At 41.5% G+C, this 18,333-nt stretch overlaps 1 protein-coding gene across 1 annotated transcript in view; it reads right to left on the reverse strand.

The window, feature by feature from the left end:
• Positions 1 to 18,333, reverse strand: part of LOC144526312 (cadherin-18-like) — an 87,290-nt gene that overhangs the window by 6,095 nt on the left and 62,862 nt on the right. Inside the window, exons 7-8 of the mRNA XM_078263720.1 lie at positions 16,653 to 16,789; positions 4,491 to 4,615 (exon numbers count right to left, since the gene is read on the reverse strand). Of these exons, the coding sequence (XP_078119846.1) occupies positions 4,491 to 4,615; positions 16,653 to 16,789 (262 nt within the window). The remainder of the gene's footprint in view (positions 1 to 4,490; positions 4,616 to 16,652; positions 16,790 to 18,333) is intronic.

Raw genomic sequence — 18,333 nt, forward strand, 5'->3', positions numbered from 1 at the left:
AGCTCTACTGTCTGACACGTTGTTGTATAAACACAATAATTCTCTATGAAATTCAAGTCTGCCGGCAGTGTGGAACACTGGCATGCAACATCACTGCGGTAAGTAATGTCTTGCACTCCCATGAGAGCTGATGCCATATGGTCGACAGCTAGCACAGATGAGTCCATATGTCCTTGACTGAATAACTAAGATGAAGATATTTTCAGATGCCCTATCATTTCTCACATTTTTTACAGTCATGTGTTTTTCACTTATGACTTATATCTAAACTTTACTCAAGCAGCATCCAGCCCTTCTTGTTTGCTGTGCAGGTGAAGACAAAGAGCAATGTCTGTTGTACAATGAGGATGATAGATGTGGTGACGCTTCTCTTCTTAGAGGACAGTTCTGCTAAATGTCTTCAGAAGCAGAACTAAATGACACTTGCTACATTTGCAAGATCACAGCAGGATTCCAATTAATACTATAGCTTTAATGCAGTGTCTTTGTCAGGTGAACATCAATATGAACAAAAAACAGGCTATATATATATATATATATATATACCAAGAGCGGCAGCTCCACCTACAGTTAGGAGATGACTTGATACAAAATAACGTCCCTATCAATACACTGAGAAAACACACAACGAGAACATAAAAGACATGGAATAAACATTTCAGAGGGATGACGCTATTTATGTATTTATTATTTATTTAAGCACCAGTCTGGATATGGATAATTGTCCTTGACTATGTTCTAAGTTTATTTTTTACTGAAGCTTCTGACTTAAACCTGAATATAATACATTCTTTTTGTCTTCTGACTTCATGTGACAGTGGAAAATGGGAGGCTTGCTCACCGAATGCACAGATTGCCTTTATATCATTGTAAATGGTAACATAATCCCTAAACATTTTGATCTATGTTATATACCCAGTGTTCTTTTCAGAAAACAGAAAATCTGCCATTTGTTAACAGTAATCACAGCACAGACTGCATTTAAAATAACACTATCCCACTCCTCTGCAGGTACTACAGACTGTTTCTAACATGCAAGAAGCAAGTAAAAAAACAACAGTGTGCTCTGGGCCCTTAGGGTTGTATCTTCTCCATGCACTTAGCACAGCAAACATGAAATGAGTATACGTTTTGTATGCCCCACAACCTAAATAGCCCGTCTCATCGTTTTGCAATCAATAATGTAAATGTAGCACACATGTAGCAACTCCCCAGAGTCCCCAGATGTAGCAGAAAAAAATTGTCATGCCAGATTGACGTGCCATGCATAGCATCAATCTGTTGCAATGCCAGCAAAAAAAATGAATCCTCCCGCGACATAAACTGTGTTAGCATGTGTTGTCTGTTGCCTGAAGCCAAGTTAAATGATTACTCATTCATGCACAGTCACACACTTACATTTGCATAAAAAGCAGAGAAAGTGGTGGACAGATAATAAGAGAGTGCAATATCTATAATATGACAGATGAGAGTGTGTGATATGTGTGGTTGGTGTGTGTGTGTGTGCGTGCGTGCGTACATGGTGGCAGCCGTTGCTATGATGCAGATCTGTGCCTTCGCGCTTCGCAAAGAAAAAAGTGTTTTATCATACCTGGTTCAGAATTGGTCGTGCTGTGGAGCAGAGAGGGGCTGGCAGTGTGTGTGTGTGTGTGTGTGGGGGGGGATGTTTAACTTTAATATGATCGTCTCTGCTGCTATCTGGCCCAGCAGAGGAAGCATCAGCACGCTCCACAGTCTGAATGATTTATGGGTTCAAGAAGCTGCAAAGTCTGCAGCTCAGCTGATAAATCCCCCACTGATGGTGTCAGACACACAACAAAAAGGCTACAGATCAACATGAATGTAAACGTGTGTGTGTGCGTGCGTGCGTGCGTATGTGTGTATGTGTGTGTGTGTGTGTGTGTGTGTGTGTGAGTGTGTGTGAGAGGATGAATGTGTTAAGTGGTGTATAACATTTGTTTCATGTGCCTGTGTTTGAATGCTGAACATCAGGTTATATTCACATTTTTAGGTTTAATTTGCAATTGGCAATTCAGTTCTGTGGCGATGTCAACATGACCTGTAGTGTTTCTTTCGATTGGTGTATAATGGGCAACAACTCTGTGAGTGATAGGACTAAACAGGGAAGACTTTAAGGTACAGTGGGTAACTTTCATAAAAATAGCTTTTTTTTTTGTCATATTTGCTCAAGCCGTCACTATATCCAATGTACAGTACTACATGAATCACGTTCCTCTGCTCCTAATGGCATAAGGAAAGGATGAGGACGTTTTTGACCAATGGCTGGAGCACACTTTCTCATATTGCAGCTAAACAGTAAAATGGGTTTCAAAAAAACATTTGAGGGGAGAAAGAGACAATGCAGCAACGGAGTCTTGATTCATATTTGAATCAGCGCTGCCTAATTTGACCGCAGTTCACGAGCAGTCACTGACACTGCGTGAGAGACTCCTCGGCTCTGATTGGTTGTTAATCTTTGGGCGCGGTGGAAACTTGCAAATGCCATTAGGAGCACTAGGGGGAGGCAGAGGATCATGATTTTGTTCTTACACAGATTATCTGTCTAATGTGCTACTGTCAGGATAAAGGGTAACTATTTACTTGAAGGTATCTACAGAGTGACATGACACTGTCATGACACAGTCATGACACATGAACCCTAACCCTATGAATTGTTTATAATTTTTATGACACGTTCATGACAGTGTCATGTCACTCTTATGTAGATACCTTCAAGTAAAGTGTAACCGGATAAAGTGACAACAGTTTTAATACAATATTTATTTTTAATACAATATTTAGACCTAAAAGCAAAAGAAGATAAAGATGCTGAACTTTAAAGAGACTGAAACTAGCGGAGAGCAACACTGCCACAGCACTTTGGGTTAGCGCTATTTTATGTCACAGGGATCATTAGCATTTATGTGTGGCTCAAAATAAGATAAGCGTCAAGTTTTATGGATGCCAGCCTTTCGACACGTTCCGTGCTACTAGGGGATTACATGATTCCAGTGGTCCCAGAATTCAGCTGGGGAAAAGGGTCAGAGGAGAAGGGAGAACAGCAGGGAAAAGGAAGAATATAGTGTTTTTGGGCTTCTTTTTGCCTTATAGTCTTCTTTCAAGGGAGTGTGGGGTCTGAGGCTTAATGGTGCTAAACTTCACTCCTGCCATCAATAAAACTCTATTTTCATTCTCTTTTACTGAATGAATACGGCTTGCTTCAACTTATTCTCCCATGTTTGGAAGTTGGGCTCCCTCAGTTGCTGAAAGATACCAAACACCCGACTCATAGATGGCAATCATTTTATAAAAAGCGTCCTATTGTTCCATTACGTTAGTTAAGCATAACCCCTGGAACACACCGCACGATCAAGCACCGCGAAAGCTGTAAAGCGTAGATTCGAGCCTGATCCCCACCTGACTGTTCATACCAGACGATCCTTCGCCTCTCCACTCCACAAAACGCCTCTCTCTCTCTCTCTCTCTCTCTCCCCCAGTGAGTGTTTTGGGTTGATACCGGTACCGATACCAATACTGTGACTTCGATACCGGTTCCTAAACAATACCAATTTTATAAAACAAAAAGAAATTACAACATTATGGCACATATCTTTATTTATTTTTCAGCCCTGTCTCTGTGCGTAACGTAGAGTTTTTCCTGCGGGTCTCTACGACATGTAATGTAAGACAGCCAATCACAAGCATTATTAGATCTTGGTAGAAGCATGCTGCGTGCTTATTGGCTCACTGACGCTGATGAGATTTACTCCTTTAGTATTGAAATTTGGTATTGAATGACGAGGCATTATTAGATACTCGATACTTTAGAGGCAAACCGGTCAGTGCCTTTAAAGTATTAATGTGTGTGTGTGTGTGTCACTCCGTCTGTCTGCCATGTGCCTAATCGCGTGATTTGTCAAAATCACCATAAACCTGGGTGTTTTATTTTGAAATTTGGTTTATTTTGTAAAGTATCCTGCACTGTGGCCTTCCTGTATGTGATTACCGCGGAAGAAACAGACTAGATGCTTAAACAATTGCTGTAGCGCGCAGGCTGGCACGCAGGCTGGCGCGCAGGCTGGCGCGGCCACTCTGGCAGCCGGTGTGGCCGGACAGATTGGATAACATGGGTGCCAAAATGAAAATAGCTCTGCTTCACGGCTATTCGCGGCGCTTCAGCGTGCTGGGTGTGTTTCTGGTGTAACATATCAATACATGTACATTTGATTTTGCACTGAAAACCTTTGTTTGCAAAGTTCGCAGGTCAGTGGAGGTCCTGTGAAATTGTAAATGTAAAATTGAAATCACCATTTCTACAGTATCATGACTTCTTCTCTTGTTTGGTAATGAGATGTCTTCTACTAGTGTACTGCTTTTCTCAAAAGTTTTTTGTTAATCCAATTTTAAGTCCATGACATCATTATCCAGTTGCGACTTAAACACCCACAGACTTTCTTTTGTTCTCCTATGCTGGAGCATTAGCAACCCACCTGTCCATTTTTGGTGCTCTCACACACGATGACGGCACTGTTGCCCCTGGAGATGGCTGGAATGTTGTCATTGACGTCCAGGACCTGGATGGTGACTGGGACGTGACTCACCATACGAGGGTTATCTAAAAATGTTCAAAAGAAACACATTTATTTGCTTCAGTATCTTTGTATTTCCAAAGAAAAGACAGATTCATTGTTTTTCCTACCGACAGAGTAACAACATTACTATATTTGCACTGTCAGAGTCTGTTTGTGCTTCAACCATAAGTAATTAAGTTGGCAACATGGTTAAATGGTTTCTTTTTTTTGGATTGCTTTAATGGTTTATTGCTGTTAATTACCACTATGTTGAGCTGTAGCACATAAAATAGAAATAATAAAAGTCCAGTTAAGAGAGATGGATTAAGGGTCTGTGGCTGTGTTGTAGTCATTAAAAATGCATTTATCCTCAAAATTATTTCATGCCTATATTTCCCATACAGTGTCTACCCAGCTCGATCTGCTCTGTTCAAAGTCGTGGTGCCGTCAAAAATAGACTAGGCTTGTATTTTAGGCGGAGCAGACCGGAGAATTGTTTCTGGGACGCTTCTGAAATGCGCCCGGTGGAATCCCAACCCTGTCTCCAGTGGTTGTGACAGGGTTCCTGAAAAATAATCATCCAACGAGTCATCCAGTGGAGATTTACCGGCGGGTAAACGAGGACCTCCAGGTACTGCCGCCATTCAGTACAGAAAATCGGCAAACTTTCCCTTAACGTTAGCGGTAGCTAGCTAGCTAGCTTGGTTGGCAGAACGCTACACAATTAACTTTGATGACGTAACAGTGAGTGAAACACAATGAGAGGGTCAAAGTTTCAGATGAAAACACGGGAAACACCCAAAAACAAGTTCACAGCTATTTTAACGTACACAGCGCCATGGTTAGCATTGTTTAGACCCTACCATGATTAACAGGTCGGCGTCTAGCCACGCCCTGCTTCATTGTCTATTTTGAAATAAATGGGACCATAATTTACAAAATGAACACCTAAAAACAAGTTTAGGTCTATTTTAATGTAAACAGGGTTAGCATTGCTAAGCCTCTGTCATGATTGAAAGGTCATGAATTTGCTCCTCCCCCCAATATTTAAATATTATTTCAGCTGTAAATAAGCTGAAAGTAAAGAAAAACTGAGGAAATGCCAGACATTATTACAGTTCATTTCCATGAATGTCTGTAGCAAATCTGATATCTGGAGGGGGGGGGGCTTCCCCTTTAAAAAAACTAAAAAACAATTGCAGTACTGGTTCCGTTATCAGAATTGGATAGTCATCATGGAAACGTTAATTGGTCAAAATTGGCAGAACAGGCAGTACAGTACTCTGACAGTATTCTGATCCAATGGAAAGCACTCTAGCCCAATGGAATGGAGGGGGGGGGCTTCTAGCCTTCCTGATGGAATTTATGCTATAGTTTCATTAGCTGTGCAGTTTGCCATAAAGTTCAGCCAACTTTGTGACTCTATAAAGCTGTCCAAGTTAACTCAGCACCTCACTCAGACTGCCTTTACACAATCTGAACATTAAACAGGTGCCAGAAAGAGGGAGTAAAAGTTCAATTAATCAAACCGTATGAATCAATAACTGACAGTTCTCTCCAGCAAAATAACAATAATAACCAAGATCTCATCCGTCAATTTTCTCTTCCTTTCTCATTGTGCTGTTGCATCTCATATTAATTTTTGCTGGCAGAGTTGTGGTTCTGTAACTTCCATTTGTTTGTTCAATAATAATAATAATAATAATAATAATAATTTATATATTATTAATCCCGCAAGGGAAATTACAATGTTTTTACCCTGTTGTTATTATTATACACTAGGGCTGAAACGATTCTTCGAGTAACTCGAATAATTCAATTACTAAAAATCCTCGATGCAAAATTCTTTGCCGCGAAGCTTCGTTTAATCAATGTAACCAACGCTGTACGGCTCACTGTGTTTCTGCACGGATGATTATTACTAGCGCACAATGGGCTGACGCTGGACACAAGACTGACGGCGCAGATTACAAAATGAAGGAAGACAGTGAAAATAGTGAGGGGTTAAGAGAAGAGACAGGCACGAGAAAACGACAGAAAGTTTGGGATCATTTTAAGCTTAAACTTAGCTGCTGCCGGAGACAAACCAGCCCCTCCCCCCTGGAGCGGTTAACCTCATGGCTACTTAATATGCACGTGAATGACGTCACCGGACCATGCTGGCCTGCATTCTTTATTCTTTCTCCTCACTCAGTATTAGCCTTCTTAAAATGTGTCCCCCTGAACAGTGTAGTTGAATAGCCCTGCTGTAAGCTTTGTACAGTCACATTTAGTGCTTAGTGAACAGCTCTTTTGCATATCCAGTGCAAAAAGCCACAGGCAAGAAAGGGAAGGGGGCGAAAAAGATTTACATTTGGGCCACCAAAAATGTACTTTTGCCAACAGAATAAGGGGCTTGGTGGCTCATGCGGCCCGTGCTTAAAAATATTAGCATCTATCCCTGTTATTGTATGCAATTTAGGCAATAAAAAAGGTTGCTTCTTGTATATTTGCTATTGCTGTTCACTGTAAAAGTATTTCTTATCTGATTACTCAATGAAATAATTGGGTAGAATACTTGATTTGATGGGGTGCCCATGGAAAGGCACCCCAAGCAGTGGGGGGTTTGGTGTCTTGCTCAAGAGCACCTTGGCAGTGCGGAGGAAGTGAACTGGCAGCTACCAATCCACCACCATACTTTGGTCTGTATGGGTACTTGAACCAGCAACCCTGCGGGTCTCAACCCAACTCCCTACTGACTGAGCTACTGCTACCCGTTCAGCTGTCACATTCAATATCTCACACACCACAGAACAGATCCTATTGGTGACACACAGTTGAGTAAAACATTTGACCACAACACTGCCACAACAAGGACTTTAATATTGGATATTTGATGCTTGAAAACTCTTTACTTTAGCCTAATTGAATTCTGCAAGTACAGATTTAATTTGATCGTAACCTCTGAAGCGTGTAGGAATGCGTGTTGGATTTTTAAAAAGAGAGATGGACTGGAATTCCCAAAGCCAGATAAAAGAGCTGAATTATCTTTGTATTCCCAGTGGATCGGGATTAGAGTTTGTTCCCTGATTACCATGGCCAGATTAACCTGTCCTGTCCTGTCCTGTCCGGTATTGGGGCACCGGGGACTCCTGTTGCCTGGCCTTTGGTCCTTACCTGAAGATAAAGATATAATAATAGAAGGCTAGTGTCTGTGAACTTCCAAATAGCATTGCCTAAATGCCTAAAGAGCTGTACATAATTTGGGAAAACATGATGGTTAGATAGAAACATGCTATTTTTTTTTTTTTTAGCTTTTTTCAAAGTTTTTGACCTTTTTTAGGCGTGTTTTTTTTTTTAAACAAACTTCGTGGCACTTTGGTCAACGTTTTTGTCGCTTCTTTGGCACTTTTTTTTTCAGTTTTAGATGCTTTTTGTCAGATTTTTTTTCTGCGTTTGACACTTTTTTACGCTTTTGTTAACACTTTTTTTCGACTTTTTTTTACATACTGTTGTGTACCTAATTGTTCTCTATCTGTCTTTCATCTGTCTCTCAATTATCTCAGAATGAGACAGACACAGACACAGAAATGGCACATCCTAAGTAAAGCTCATTGTGGGACTGGCTCTAGTGGCTGTAATTCTGCACCAAGGCTGAATTTCAAGAAAAGAGACTTCAGATCCAGTATTAGGGGACCACTAAGGTCTATATAAAAGAGACTTCAGAGACCCAGGCAGGAATAGCCTGCCTGGGTCTCTAAGATCTGTCACTTCTTTGCACTCCCTTCAAAACATCGCTCTTTACTTACTTGCATAACTACGTACTTGCAAACTGTTGCTGCTCATGTATGACTGGACTTTTGTTTTATATACCCAAATGTTTTGGATACTTTTTGTCCTTTCCTTTTATTTATGTGTATACATGTGAGTATGGGTGTAGGTGTGCGTATGTATATTATGTATGTATGTATATATATGTATGCATATGTGTATGTATGAGCTAAATGTTGTGTGCCTCTTAATACTGCAATATGTTTTATGCACAGATTTGTTTTCAATAAGGAGTCGGTGGGGCAGGTAGAGTAGGCGAGACGGGATGAGAGAGCTTTAGCGATGTGCTGTATTGTCTTTGTCTTATGTCTCGAGGACCCCCTCGAAAACGAGATGCTTCACCTCAAGGGGTTCTCCTCCTAACAATACATTTCAAATTTAAATTTGAAAAAGGAAACATTGGCAGTTCAAAAAAAGTTTGATTCATCTGAAAAGTTTCCAGAATGAATATAACACACTTTTATGTTTTGTGTTCTGATGTGTTTTTTCAATGATTTCATGTCCGTCTTTTTTCAGTGACGTTAGCGAATATGTGTTAGCTAACGTTAGCACTCTGCCAAAGCTCTGTAAAAAAAAAAAGGTCAAGAAATTAGGAGGCTGCCGGCTGGTCACGTGACGACGGGTAGTCATGTGACACCGGCTGGCTACAAGCTCCATGACGCCGAGCAGCAGTTGCTAGTTGTTTAAGCCGTTACCGAGCTTCGCGACGCTACGGACCACAGTTGTATCAGCGGCAGTTAGTAGATGTGTTTAGCCGAAAATGGGTGATATTGAGCCGGGTTCAGAGCACCGCGAGCTGCTGCTCGTTTCGGCAGATATTACGGTTAAATTCAGTCCACAAAATATGAGCAATTTGCCGTAAAGAAAGTTAAGATTAGGCACCAAAACGACTAGTTAATATTAGGAAAAAGGTCGTGGTTTGGATTAAAACACTCTGAAGGAACATGCATTTCCTGGGTGAATCTCTTTGGTTTTCCCTGGGAAGTGAACTCTGCTCCCTGGCTTGAAAGTCCTGTGTTTTAACACCCACCCATCCTTGCCGACCTCCTGCCTACATGGCCAGCTGTATTCCTATACATCAGCCGTCAATGTGGTGCAAACGGCAAAAAAAAACCAACGTGGAATGCATACAAATTACAGTGCTTAACATTTCGTAGCTTTTCGACAAATGGTTCAGAAGAACAGGCTGCTCATGAACAGGCCACTTTTGACCCTTTAGACAACAGGAGGTTTAAACTTACACTCTAAGAAATATCCGTGTATTTACAGTTGTATGACTGTATATTTGAACAGAAATTGTCCGTAGAACATGCTTCACAGTCATATTTCAGTTTATTTACATTTCAAATTGCATTATGGGACCTTTATCTGTGCTCTGACAACTAACGTCGTGAGCTACTCACAGCGCCATTATCGTAAATTATTAACCAGATTAGCGAGAGTCCAAAGCGCCCAAAAAAAGTGTCTAAAGCATAAAAAAGCATCATAGATCAAAATGTTTTAAAGAAAGTGTTGAAAAAAAGCTCTAATAATTGAAGAACGGACTTAATTTCATAAATAACAGAATAACAGAACAGCTTTGTCTCAGAGAATTTTAGATTAATGTTTTGTATTTAAACTGTAGCTACACACTTCTATTTTTAATTACGGGACAAAGTCCAGGTAATGAGCTATTTTACCGATTTATTTCTTAGAGTGTAAGTAATTGGATAGTAAACTTGTTTGAAATCCACGTTTCATAATCTGTCCTATATGTCCATCTCTCGCATCTATTCCCTCCCTGTCATCTCTCTTCGTCGAACTCTCTCTCTGTGCTTTGCTTTGCTGGGCTCCTCTCAGCTCATCCTATTAGAGGAGGCTTATAGAGTGTATCTGGGGAGCTGCTGAAGGATAGGCATTTTCTGATCAGAGCTAAGAGTAATAGGCAGGGGTGAAGGTCAGATACCATATCTGAAAAAATCTTTCTTCTGTCTGCTTTACTTCACCAGAGAGCTGAACTTCTTTTCATCCAGTCTCACCTGCAGACAGAATGACGATGGCCTTTGCTCCGGACCTCCTGCTATAAGCCACTGCAAAGCAGATATATCACTCTGCTAACTTTATTTAATGAGAGAGCAGAGAAGGAGATCTGCAGGTGTAGACTGAGAAATAGACACATCATGGGTGTCGGAGCCAATATATGAGGGTGGAATATATCGCTCTCACTTTTTAAAGCTCCGGCTAGCTCTTATATTAACTTTGGGTACATTGGCAGGACACACACACACACACACACACACATATATATATATATTTATTAGGGCTGTCAAACAATTAATTTTTTCTTAATCGTGATTAATCGCTGAATTTTAAAGTGCTCATATTATGCTAATTTATAGGTTTATAATTGTATTTAGAGGTTATGTCAGACTAGGTTTACATGGTTTAATTTTCAAAAAACACCATATTTGTGTTGTACTGCACAGTGCTGCAGCTCCTCTTTTCACCCTGTGTGTTGAGCTCTCTGTTTTAGCTACAGAGTGAGACATCTCACTGCTGTTCCATCTTGTTGGGAGTCGCACATGCGCAGTACCTAGGTAAGGACTACTAGCCAGTCAGAAGCAGAGTATGAGGGCGTGCCCTGACAGTAGCTAGGTAAGGACTACTAGCCAGTCAGAAGCAGAGTATGAGGGCGTGCCCTGACAGTAGCTAGGTAAGGACTACTAGCCAGTCAGAAGCAGAGTATGAGGGCGTGCCCTGACAGTAGCTAGGTAAGGACTACTAGCCAGTCAGAAGCAGAGTATGAGGGCGTGCCCTGACAGTACCTAGGTAAGGACTACTAGCCAGTCAGAAGCAGAGTATGAGGGCGTGCCCTGACAGTAGCTAGGTAAGGACTACTAGCCAGTCAGAAGCAGAGTATGAGGGCGTGCCCTGACAGTAGCTAGGTAAGGACTACTAGCCAGTCAGAAGTAGAGTATGAGGGCGTGCCCTGACAGTAGCTAGGTAAGGACTACTAGCCAGTCAGAAGCAGAGTATGAGGGCGTGCCATGCTAGCAGCTAGGCGAGCATTATAACGTGTGTTACAAAGTGACCACGTTTGTCTCTGAAGTAAAGGCTGGACTACAATAGAGCTGTTTGGAGCAGTTTGTGAACAGTGTTTTCTGTTGGAGATGGTAAGTCCCTTTGGGGGGGACTTTGGGCTTTTTCACTTTGTAAACCTATAACGTGCACAAAAAAGTTATATAACAAAAGGAGGGAAAAAGCATAATATGAGCACTTTAATAGTTAATCGTGATTAATTGCATGTTTTATCACATGATTAAAATTCAACAACTGTTTTTAAGGCTGTATTATCAATGTAAATCACTTATTACAGTGTATCTTGATTGGGAATCAAATGAATGCAAATAAAGTTACTTTATGAACTTGACTTTTAGATTTATTTGATTATTTCAAATCAAAAGATGTGCAACAAGACTGAGGTAACACAATCAATATCTTCAGAAATATAGCTTGCCTTAAGCTTTCTTTTTTTAAATGTAAAAATAAATTATACAGCAAAAGTGCATGCACAAGATGTCAAGATGGTCTGCAGTTAGTTGCCACCCATTTTGCAAGCGCTTCAGTTAATTCTTTCGATTTGGTTTCATCCACAGGTCTGTGGCGACTTGCATCTCCAAAATAGTGCTTTGCCTGAGTCCGCTAGCATCAACCTGATTAGCCGGACTAGCTGCATGCTTAGCTCGTAGATGGCAGCTTAAACCTGAAGTGCTTCGGTGATATTTTAATTCCATTTCACACAAGGTGCATATTGCTTTTGACTTGTCAACGGAGCCGTCTGGGAGTTTTAAAAAGGGCCATTTAGGACTGTGCTGTTCATCTCCATGGCTGCAGCAGGATGTAGGAAGTGTCTGTGGCAGCTTGACAACAATAAAAGGTGCCTCAAAGGGAAAAAATAGTAGCAGCCAAAGATTCAAGAGCGTAGCAAAGATTATTTGGTAACAGCACCAGTGATGGTGTAAAATAAATAATCTTTAACACAATTATAACGTGTTATGTCTTTAATCTCATCGCGATTCATGTGTTAATGCTGACAGCCCTATGTGTGTGTGTATATATATATATATATATATAAAAAATGTTATGTGTGTATCCTTGTGGGACTGCAATCATGAAAATCATAAATTATACGTTGTGTGTGTCAGATGTTTGTTGGGTGACCATACAGATGTTTTTTTATGTTTGTGTCTTTTAATGTTATCTGTTGTCTGTTGGAGCAGACGATGCAAGAACATTTACTGTGTGAACAGACAATAAAGTGTTATATTATCTTATAATTACTTTATTCTTTGTCACTGACAGCGTCTTACCACTTCCACCTGCCGTTTTGAAACGATAAACCGCTCTGACGACTGGCCCATGGTAGTGAGTGACACAAAGCGCCAGGGGATCGGTTAATGCCACTGTACCACTAGATCACATTAGCGATAATCTGACCTGGACTCACCACACCGACACCATCACAAAGACTGCCAGACAGCGGCTCTTCAACGTGGACCATGGAGAGTATCGTGACCAGCGCTGCGAAGGAAGGTCTGGGAGAAAAACGTGCTCTAGTTTATTGGCATTTCTTTAAACCAATCACAATGCAAGTGCCGGATGGTGCCTCTGCAAAAGTAAGTGTGAGTGTTGCGATTTCGGTTTCATATTGCATATCGTTACAGCCCTGGTGATTATTCATTACAAAAGTACTCGTAGGGACAATATAATCTGCAAGTCGGGCAGCAAGACACTCCACTTCTGAGACGCTGCCGGTGTGGTTTGGCGCGTGGCGGAGGTGGCAACAAAACCAGAACGCAGCACAGACGCACCCAGTGGAAAATCGGGGTAAGAATTTCATTGCCAGCGACTATTTCTGGTATAGCTGGTATGTTCTATAAGAACTGTATAAGAACCTTAAACCTTATATTATGCGTCTTTGCTAGCCTTGCTCTGTCTGCTGGTGAGCCAGCACCTCACTAGAACAGATTTTAGTTTTGCTTCTCTATCTCTAAACATCAACATGTCAAGAAGATTGACTGAAAATAAGGGATGATGGCTTTTTAAGTTCCCACTGACTAACCTCTTCTCTCATTAAGACAAACTTTAGTATTGAGATTAATTTCACACTGGTTCACATGAGGAGAGATACACTGGAGTAACATCTTTGATTCTTAAATGATATGGTAGGTGTCCCTCCCGCACAGGAGGTTTGGATCTTAGATTAATCCCCAAAGACTCAGCATCAGGGTGACTGAGCCGCCTGACATTTATGAATGCCCCCGCTCAGTCCATTACTCACACTATTGCGCAGTAAAGGCCAGGAGAAAGGATAATTGGCAAGATCAGCATTGACGGGAGAGAAATAAGAGCAGAGGATCAAGAATAAATCACTGATGGGAGTATTCCACAGATGCATTCAGCACAATCTCATCTCATCTCATCTATGCAGAGGTCCTCTCAGATCCCTAAATGTGTCTTAAAGTGTATTCCACAGAAATTTACAGAATTAAGTAGCCTTCTAAAATGTCCTTAATCTTCTTTTTATGTAATTTGTTTTTGAGGCCAAGCAAGGCTTCAAAAACAAATGAAAATATAATCTGTGAAGCAATTAATCTGCGCTGGCTGAGTACATATGTAGACTTGTTATTAATATGTTGCATACCGTACATATGGATTATTTTTCTTGCAAATGCGTAAGTGCATTTGAGTTATTTAAGCCTATGTAAAAATATGTACATGTCTGCAGAACAGCACAGTTGGGTATATTTCATTGCCAATATAATGCATAATATATATATATATATATAAATAAATAAAAGAGCTGTCAGTCTTCCTCTATAATACCATTCAACTTTCCTTTGTTATTTCTTTAATATTCCAATAATATTTGAATATTTAATGTTCAAATGCAGCCTGTTAAACATGAATAGTATTGATTGTTTTACTATACAAATTATATTCGACTTTCGGAATTCGTTCCAACAGCCCTAAAACATACACACAAACAGTGGTAGAACCAGTATTCAAATCCTTTACTTCAATAAAAGTAATAGAATAGAATATGTTTCATTATCATTGGACAGCAGCTGTCCAATGAAATTTTTCTGCAACTCACCCTCAGTGATACACAAATAAAATGACAAGTACCCTTATAAGGCATGAGACGCCGAATAAAAATAAATATAATAAATATAAAAAAGTCAGATATTGCACATTTGTATTCGCAGAAAGACGTTATGCATTATGTGTTAGGGTTCAGTTCCTTTATGGCACATGGGTAGAAACTGTTCATAAGTCTAGATGTGCGGGCCTTCATGGACCTGTATCGCTTCCCAGAGGGCAGCAGGGTGAAAAGGTGATTGGCTGGCTGGGAAGAATCCTTTGTGATGCCTTTGGCCCGACGCAAAGATCAAGCCCTGTCACTGTCTTCTAGGGTGGGTAGTTGTGTGTTTATGATGCCCTGTGCAGTTTTAATGACTCTCTGTAGCACCTTCCTGTCAGCCACACTGCAGCTAGCAAACCACACCAGGATGCCATGAGAGAGGATACTCTCCACAGAGCATCGGTAGAAGGACAGCAACAGCTGCTGTGCAAGATTTGCTCACCGCAGGGTCCTCAGGAAATATAGCCGCTTCTGAGCCTTCTTGACCAGAGAGGTGATGTTCATAGTCTATGTCAGGTCCTGGGAGATGTACCCAGGAACTTGAAGCCAGTGACTCTCTCCACCATGTCTCCTTTGATGTAAAGAGGAGCAGGTTCCTCTGTCCTCCTCCTTAAGTCAATAATCAGCTCTTTTGTTTTGGTGGAGTTAAGTGCCAGGTTATTGTCAGTGCAGCCAGTTTTTGAACTTCAATCCTGTAGGAGGACTCGTCGTTGTTCTGTATGAGCCCCACCATAGTCGTATCGTCTGCAAACTTGATGATCCGGTTTGTGCTATGGGTCGGTGTGCAGTCATAGGTGTACAGTGTGTACAGGATGGGACTCAGCACACAACCTTGAGGTGCTCCAGTGTTGAGTGTCAGGAATGGGGAATGATAGGACCCTAACCTGACAGTCTGTGGCCGGTCTGTTAAGAAGTCCCTGATCCATTTGCAGGTGTTGGTCACGCAGTTTGTCCACCATTCTGCTGGGAATGATCACGTTGAATACAGAAGTAAAGTCTGCAAACAGCACCCTCACATATGAGCCGGGGCTCTCCAGGTGAGTCAGAGCAGAATGCAGAGCTGTGTTGATGACGTCCTCTGTCAACCTGTTGGCCCTGTATGCTAACTGATGTTGGTCCAGTGTGGGCGGGAGTGAAGACTTGATGTGGGCCAGGACCAGCCTCTCAAAACATTTCATCACAGTTGAAGTGAGAGCAACAGGTCGATAGTCGTTCAGGCTGGTGATGGATATTTCTTTGGGAAGAGGCACGATGGTGGCAGTCTTGAAGCATCTTGGGACAGTGCATGTTGACAGAGAGAGATTAAAGATATCACTTAATACCTCCGCCAGCTGATCTGCACAGTCCCGCAGCACTCTTCCTGGGATGCCATCTGGGCCAGCAGCTTTCCTGGGGTTAACACTGCGGAGTACTCTCCTGACTTCCTCTGTGCTCACAGGGGGTGCCAGGTCATTGGTGTTCGCTCTGAGTGCAGGCGCAAGCTCCACTTCAGACAACTCAAAGCGGGCAAAAAAGTGGTTGAGCTCCTCAGCTAACGAGTTGCTGCTGTTGCTGGTGGTTGGGCCCTTGTTACCCTTATAGTTGGTGGGTTGCTGAATACCCTGCCAAATGCGAATGGTTTTGTCATTGACTGCATTCTTTGCTGGTCTATGCCAAAAGCATTGCATCTATCAACGTTTTCCCTTCAATATGTTGGACAGGCTTTAAAGAGAGATTACTGAAAGTAGAATGATTAAAGGCTGAAATTGGCTTCTTCGGTCATCATCTGCTTCACATTACATTCATTTGGCAAACACTCTTGTCTAACAGACCATAAAATAAGTGCGTCAACCTCGATCAAGAGCTAGATTTAATGAAACATTGGCAGTGCAACCCTCATCTGAAAACATCTGAGAGCGTGTTCATTGGTATAGTATACGTGCTTAGGTTACCTTAAGGGCACATACAGGGGCGAAGGATGAATGGACAGATATCTTTTGGATGTGTAGCTGGAGGGACAAATAAATGGATGCCATGCTAAAGGATGGATACGCAAAAAAAACAGATGGCGACAGCTTGTATCTGCTCTGCTGTTACTTTGAACTTACCAACCTCTGCAGCCATCACAGTGATGTTATGCCACGCAGTCTCCTCCCGGTCCAGAACCTGAGTAGTCCTGATGATGCCGCTGTTCACCCCGACGGTGAAATGCAATGGTCTTTCCTCTCCGTTTTCTATAAAATACCTGTGATACAGAACATTGGGATTGGTTGTAAATCAGGAGCTGCAGAATTGTTGTTACGGCCGCCGCTGGCACCCTCTCTTTTGTGTAACCCTTTTAGTGTCTTGTATGCAGTATGACAAGGGGGATGTGTGGCTCCCAGCTCTTGGAATGGTTCCAGAGACAGTTTAGAACTGAGACGCCCCAACTCAGAGTAGTTCCCTGTATCTGTGTTGTGTTGGCTCCGCTACTGTCACACCTCTTTAGGAGACTAGCGGCAGGTCCTGACTGTATTGAATCCAATGGGAGAAGTGAACGAGAACACAGGTTATGACCGATTTCTTCACCCCATAGTCAAAGTACATTTTGGACCACATTTTTACAAGCCACATATCTCCTGAACATTCTGACACTAAAATGGCATTTTTCAGACGGACACATCGGGGGAATGTCTTTGTCTGAGACCTGTTTCTGTCTCAGGACCGGACTCCAGCGAGATCTTGCAACACAGATAAGCTAACGCCCTAACAAAACAAATTTGGTAATGCTAAATATTAGGGGTGGGAATCACCAGAGGCCTTATGATACGATACCATCATGATACGATATTATTGTGATTTTAAACATACTGCAATATTCTGCGATATATTGCTATTTAATACCTTTTTTCCAACTTCACATTTTTCACATTATCTGTTTTATCTAAAAAGTACATACATTTCTTTTTGTTCACCTCACTTCAATTTTATTGCTGCAGACCAACACATATATAATAATAGATCGATACTTGGCGCCTGCGTATCGATACAGTATTGCCATGGAAAATATCGCGAAACTATGCTGTATCGAATTTTTTCCCCCCACCCCTACTAAATATGTCTTTTAGCTGTGTAAATACCTAATGTTAGCAAAAGAAAGTATTAATAAATTGAACAAATAGAACTTTCATCCATCTACACGACCGTTCACTACACTTTCAAACGAGGCCACACCCATTTAGGAGAGAGGAAGTGTTTACCGTTTCATACCATTGGCGCGGCTTGAAATACGCTATCTTTAGCATAGAGGATCTTTGATGGCAGCTGTGATTCACCATGATCAGTTTGCCAGCGTGCCACTTGTTACCTGTTATTCAGAACTAGTGAAAGTGAATTGAAACTGAGGTATTCGCAAGCTACCTGGGTACTGGGCTGGGTTTAAAAACTGATACACGTTACACACACACAAGTTCACTTGTTTAACCACACTAGGTGCAGGGCTGCTGATCTTACTGTTCTTTTTTTGTAAGCTTAATTGTGAGGTTTTAGTTCTATGTTTGGTTTCCTTTAGACAAAGTAAATTGTAGCTCTTGTTTTAAGAATTATCTTTTAGTTACAGTAGGGACAGCACCCTCCAGCCCTTTCTCTCTGTAGTCTGCCTCACTTATTTTTGTTTTGTATGCAACTATTTAAACTCTTGTTAAAGGGGAACTATGCATTTTTTTTATTTACAGCTTCGGAGTCATTGGAATGGTTATATGACTTTTTTCAGGTTGAACGGTGGTCGTCTCGCTTCCCCCTAGCGCAGTG

This window comes from Sander vitreus, chromosome 12, assembly GCF_031162955.1.
Source record: "Sander vitreus isolate 19-12246 chromosome 12, sanVit1, whole genome shotgun sequence".
Taxonomy (NCBI): domain Eukaryota; kingdom Metazoa; phylum Chordata; class Actinopteri; order Perciformes; family Percidae; genus Sander; species Sander vitreus.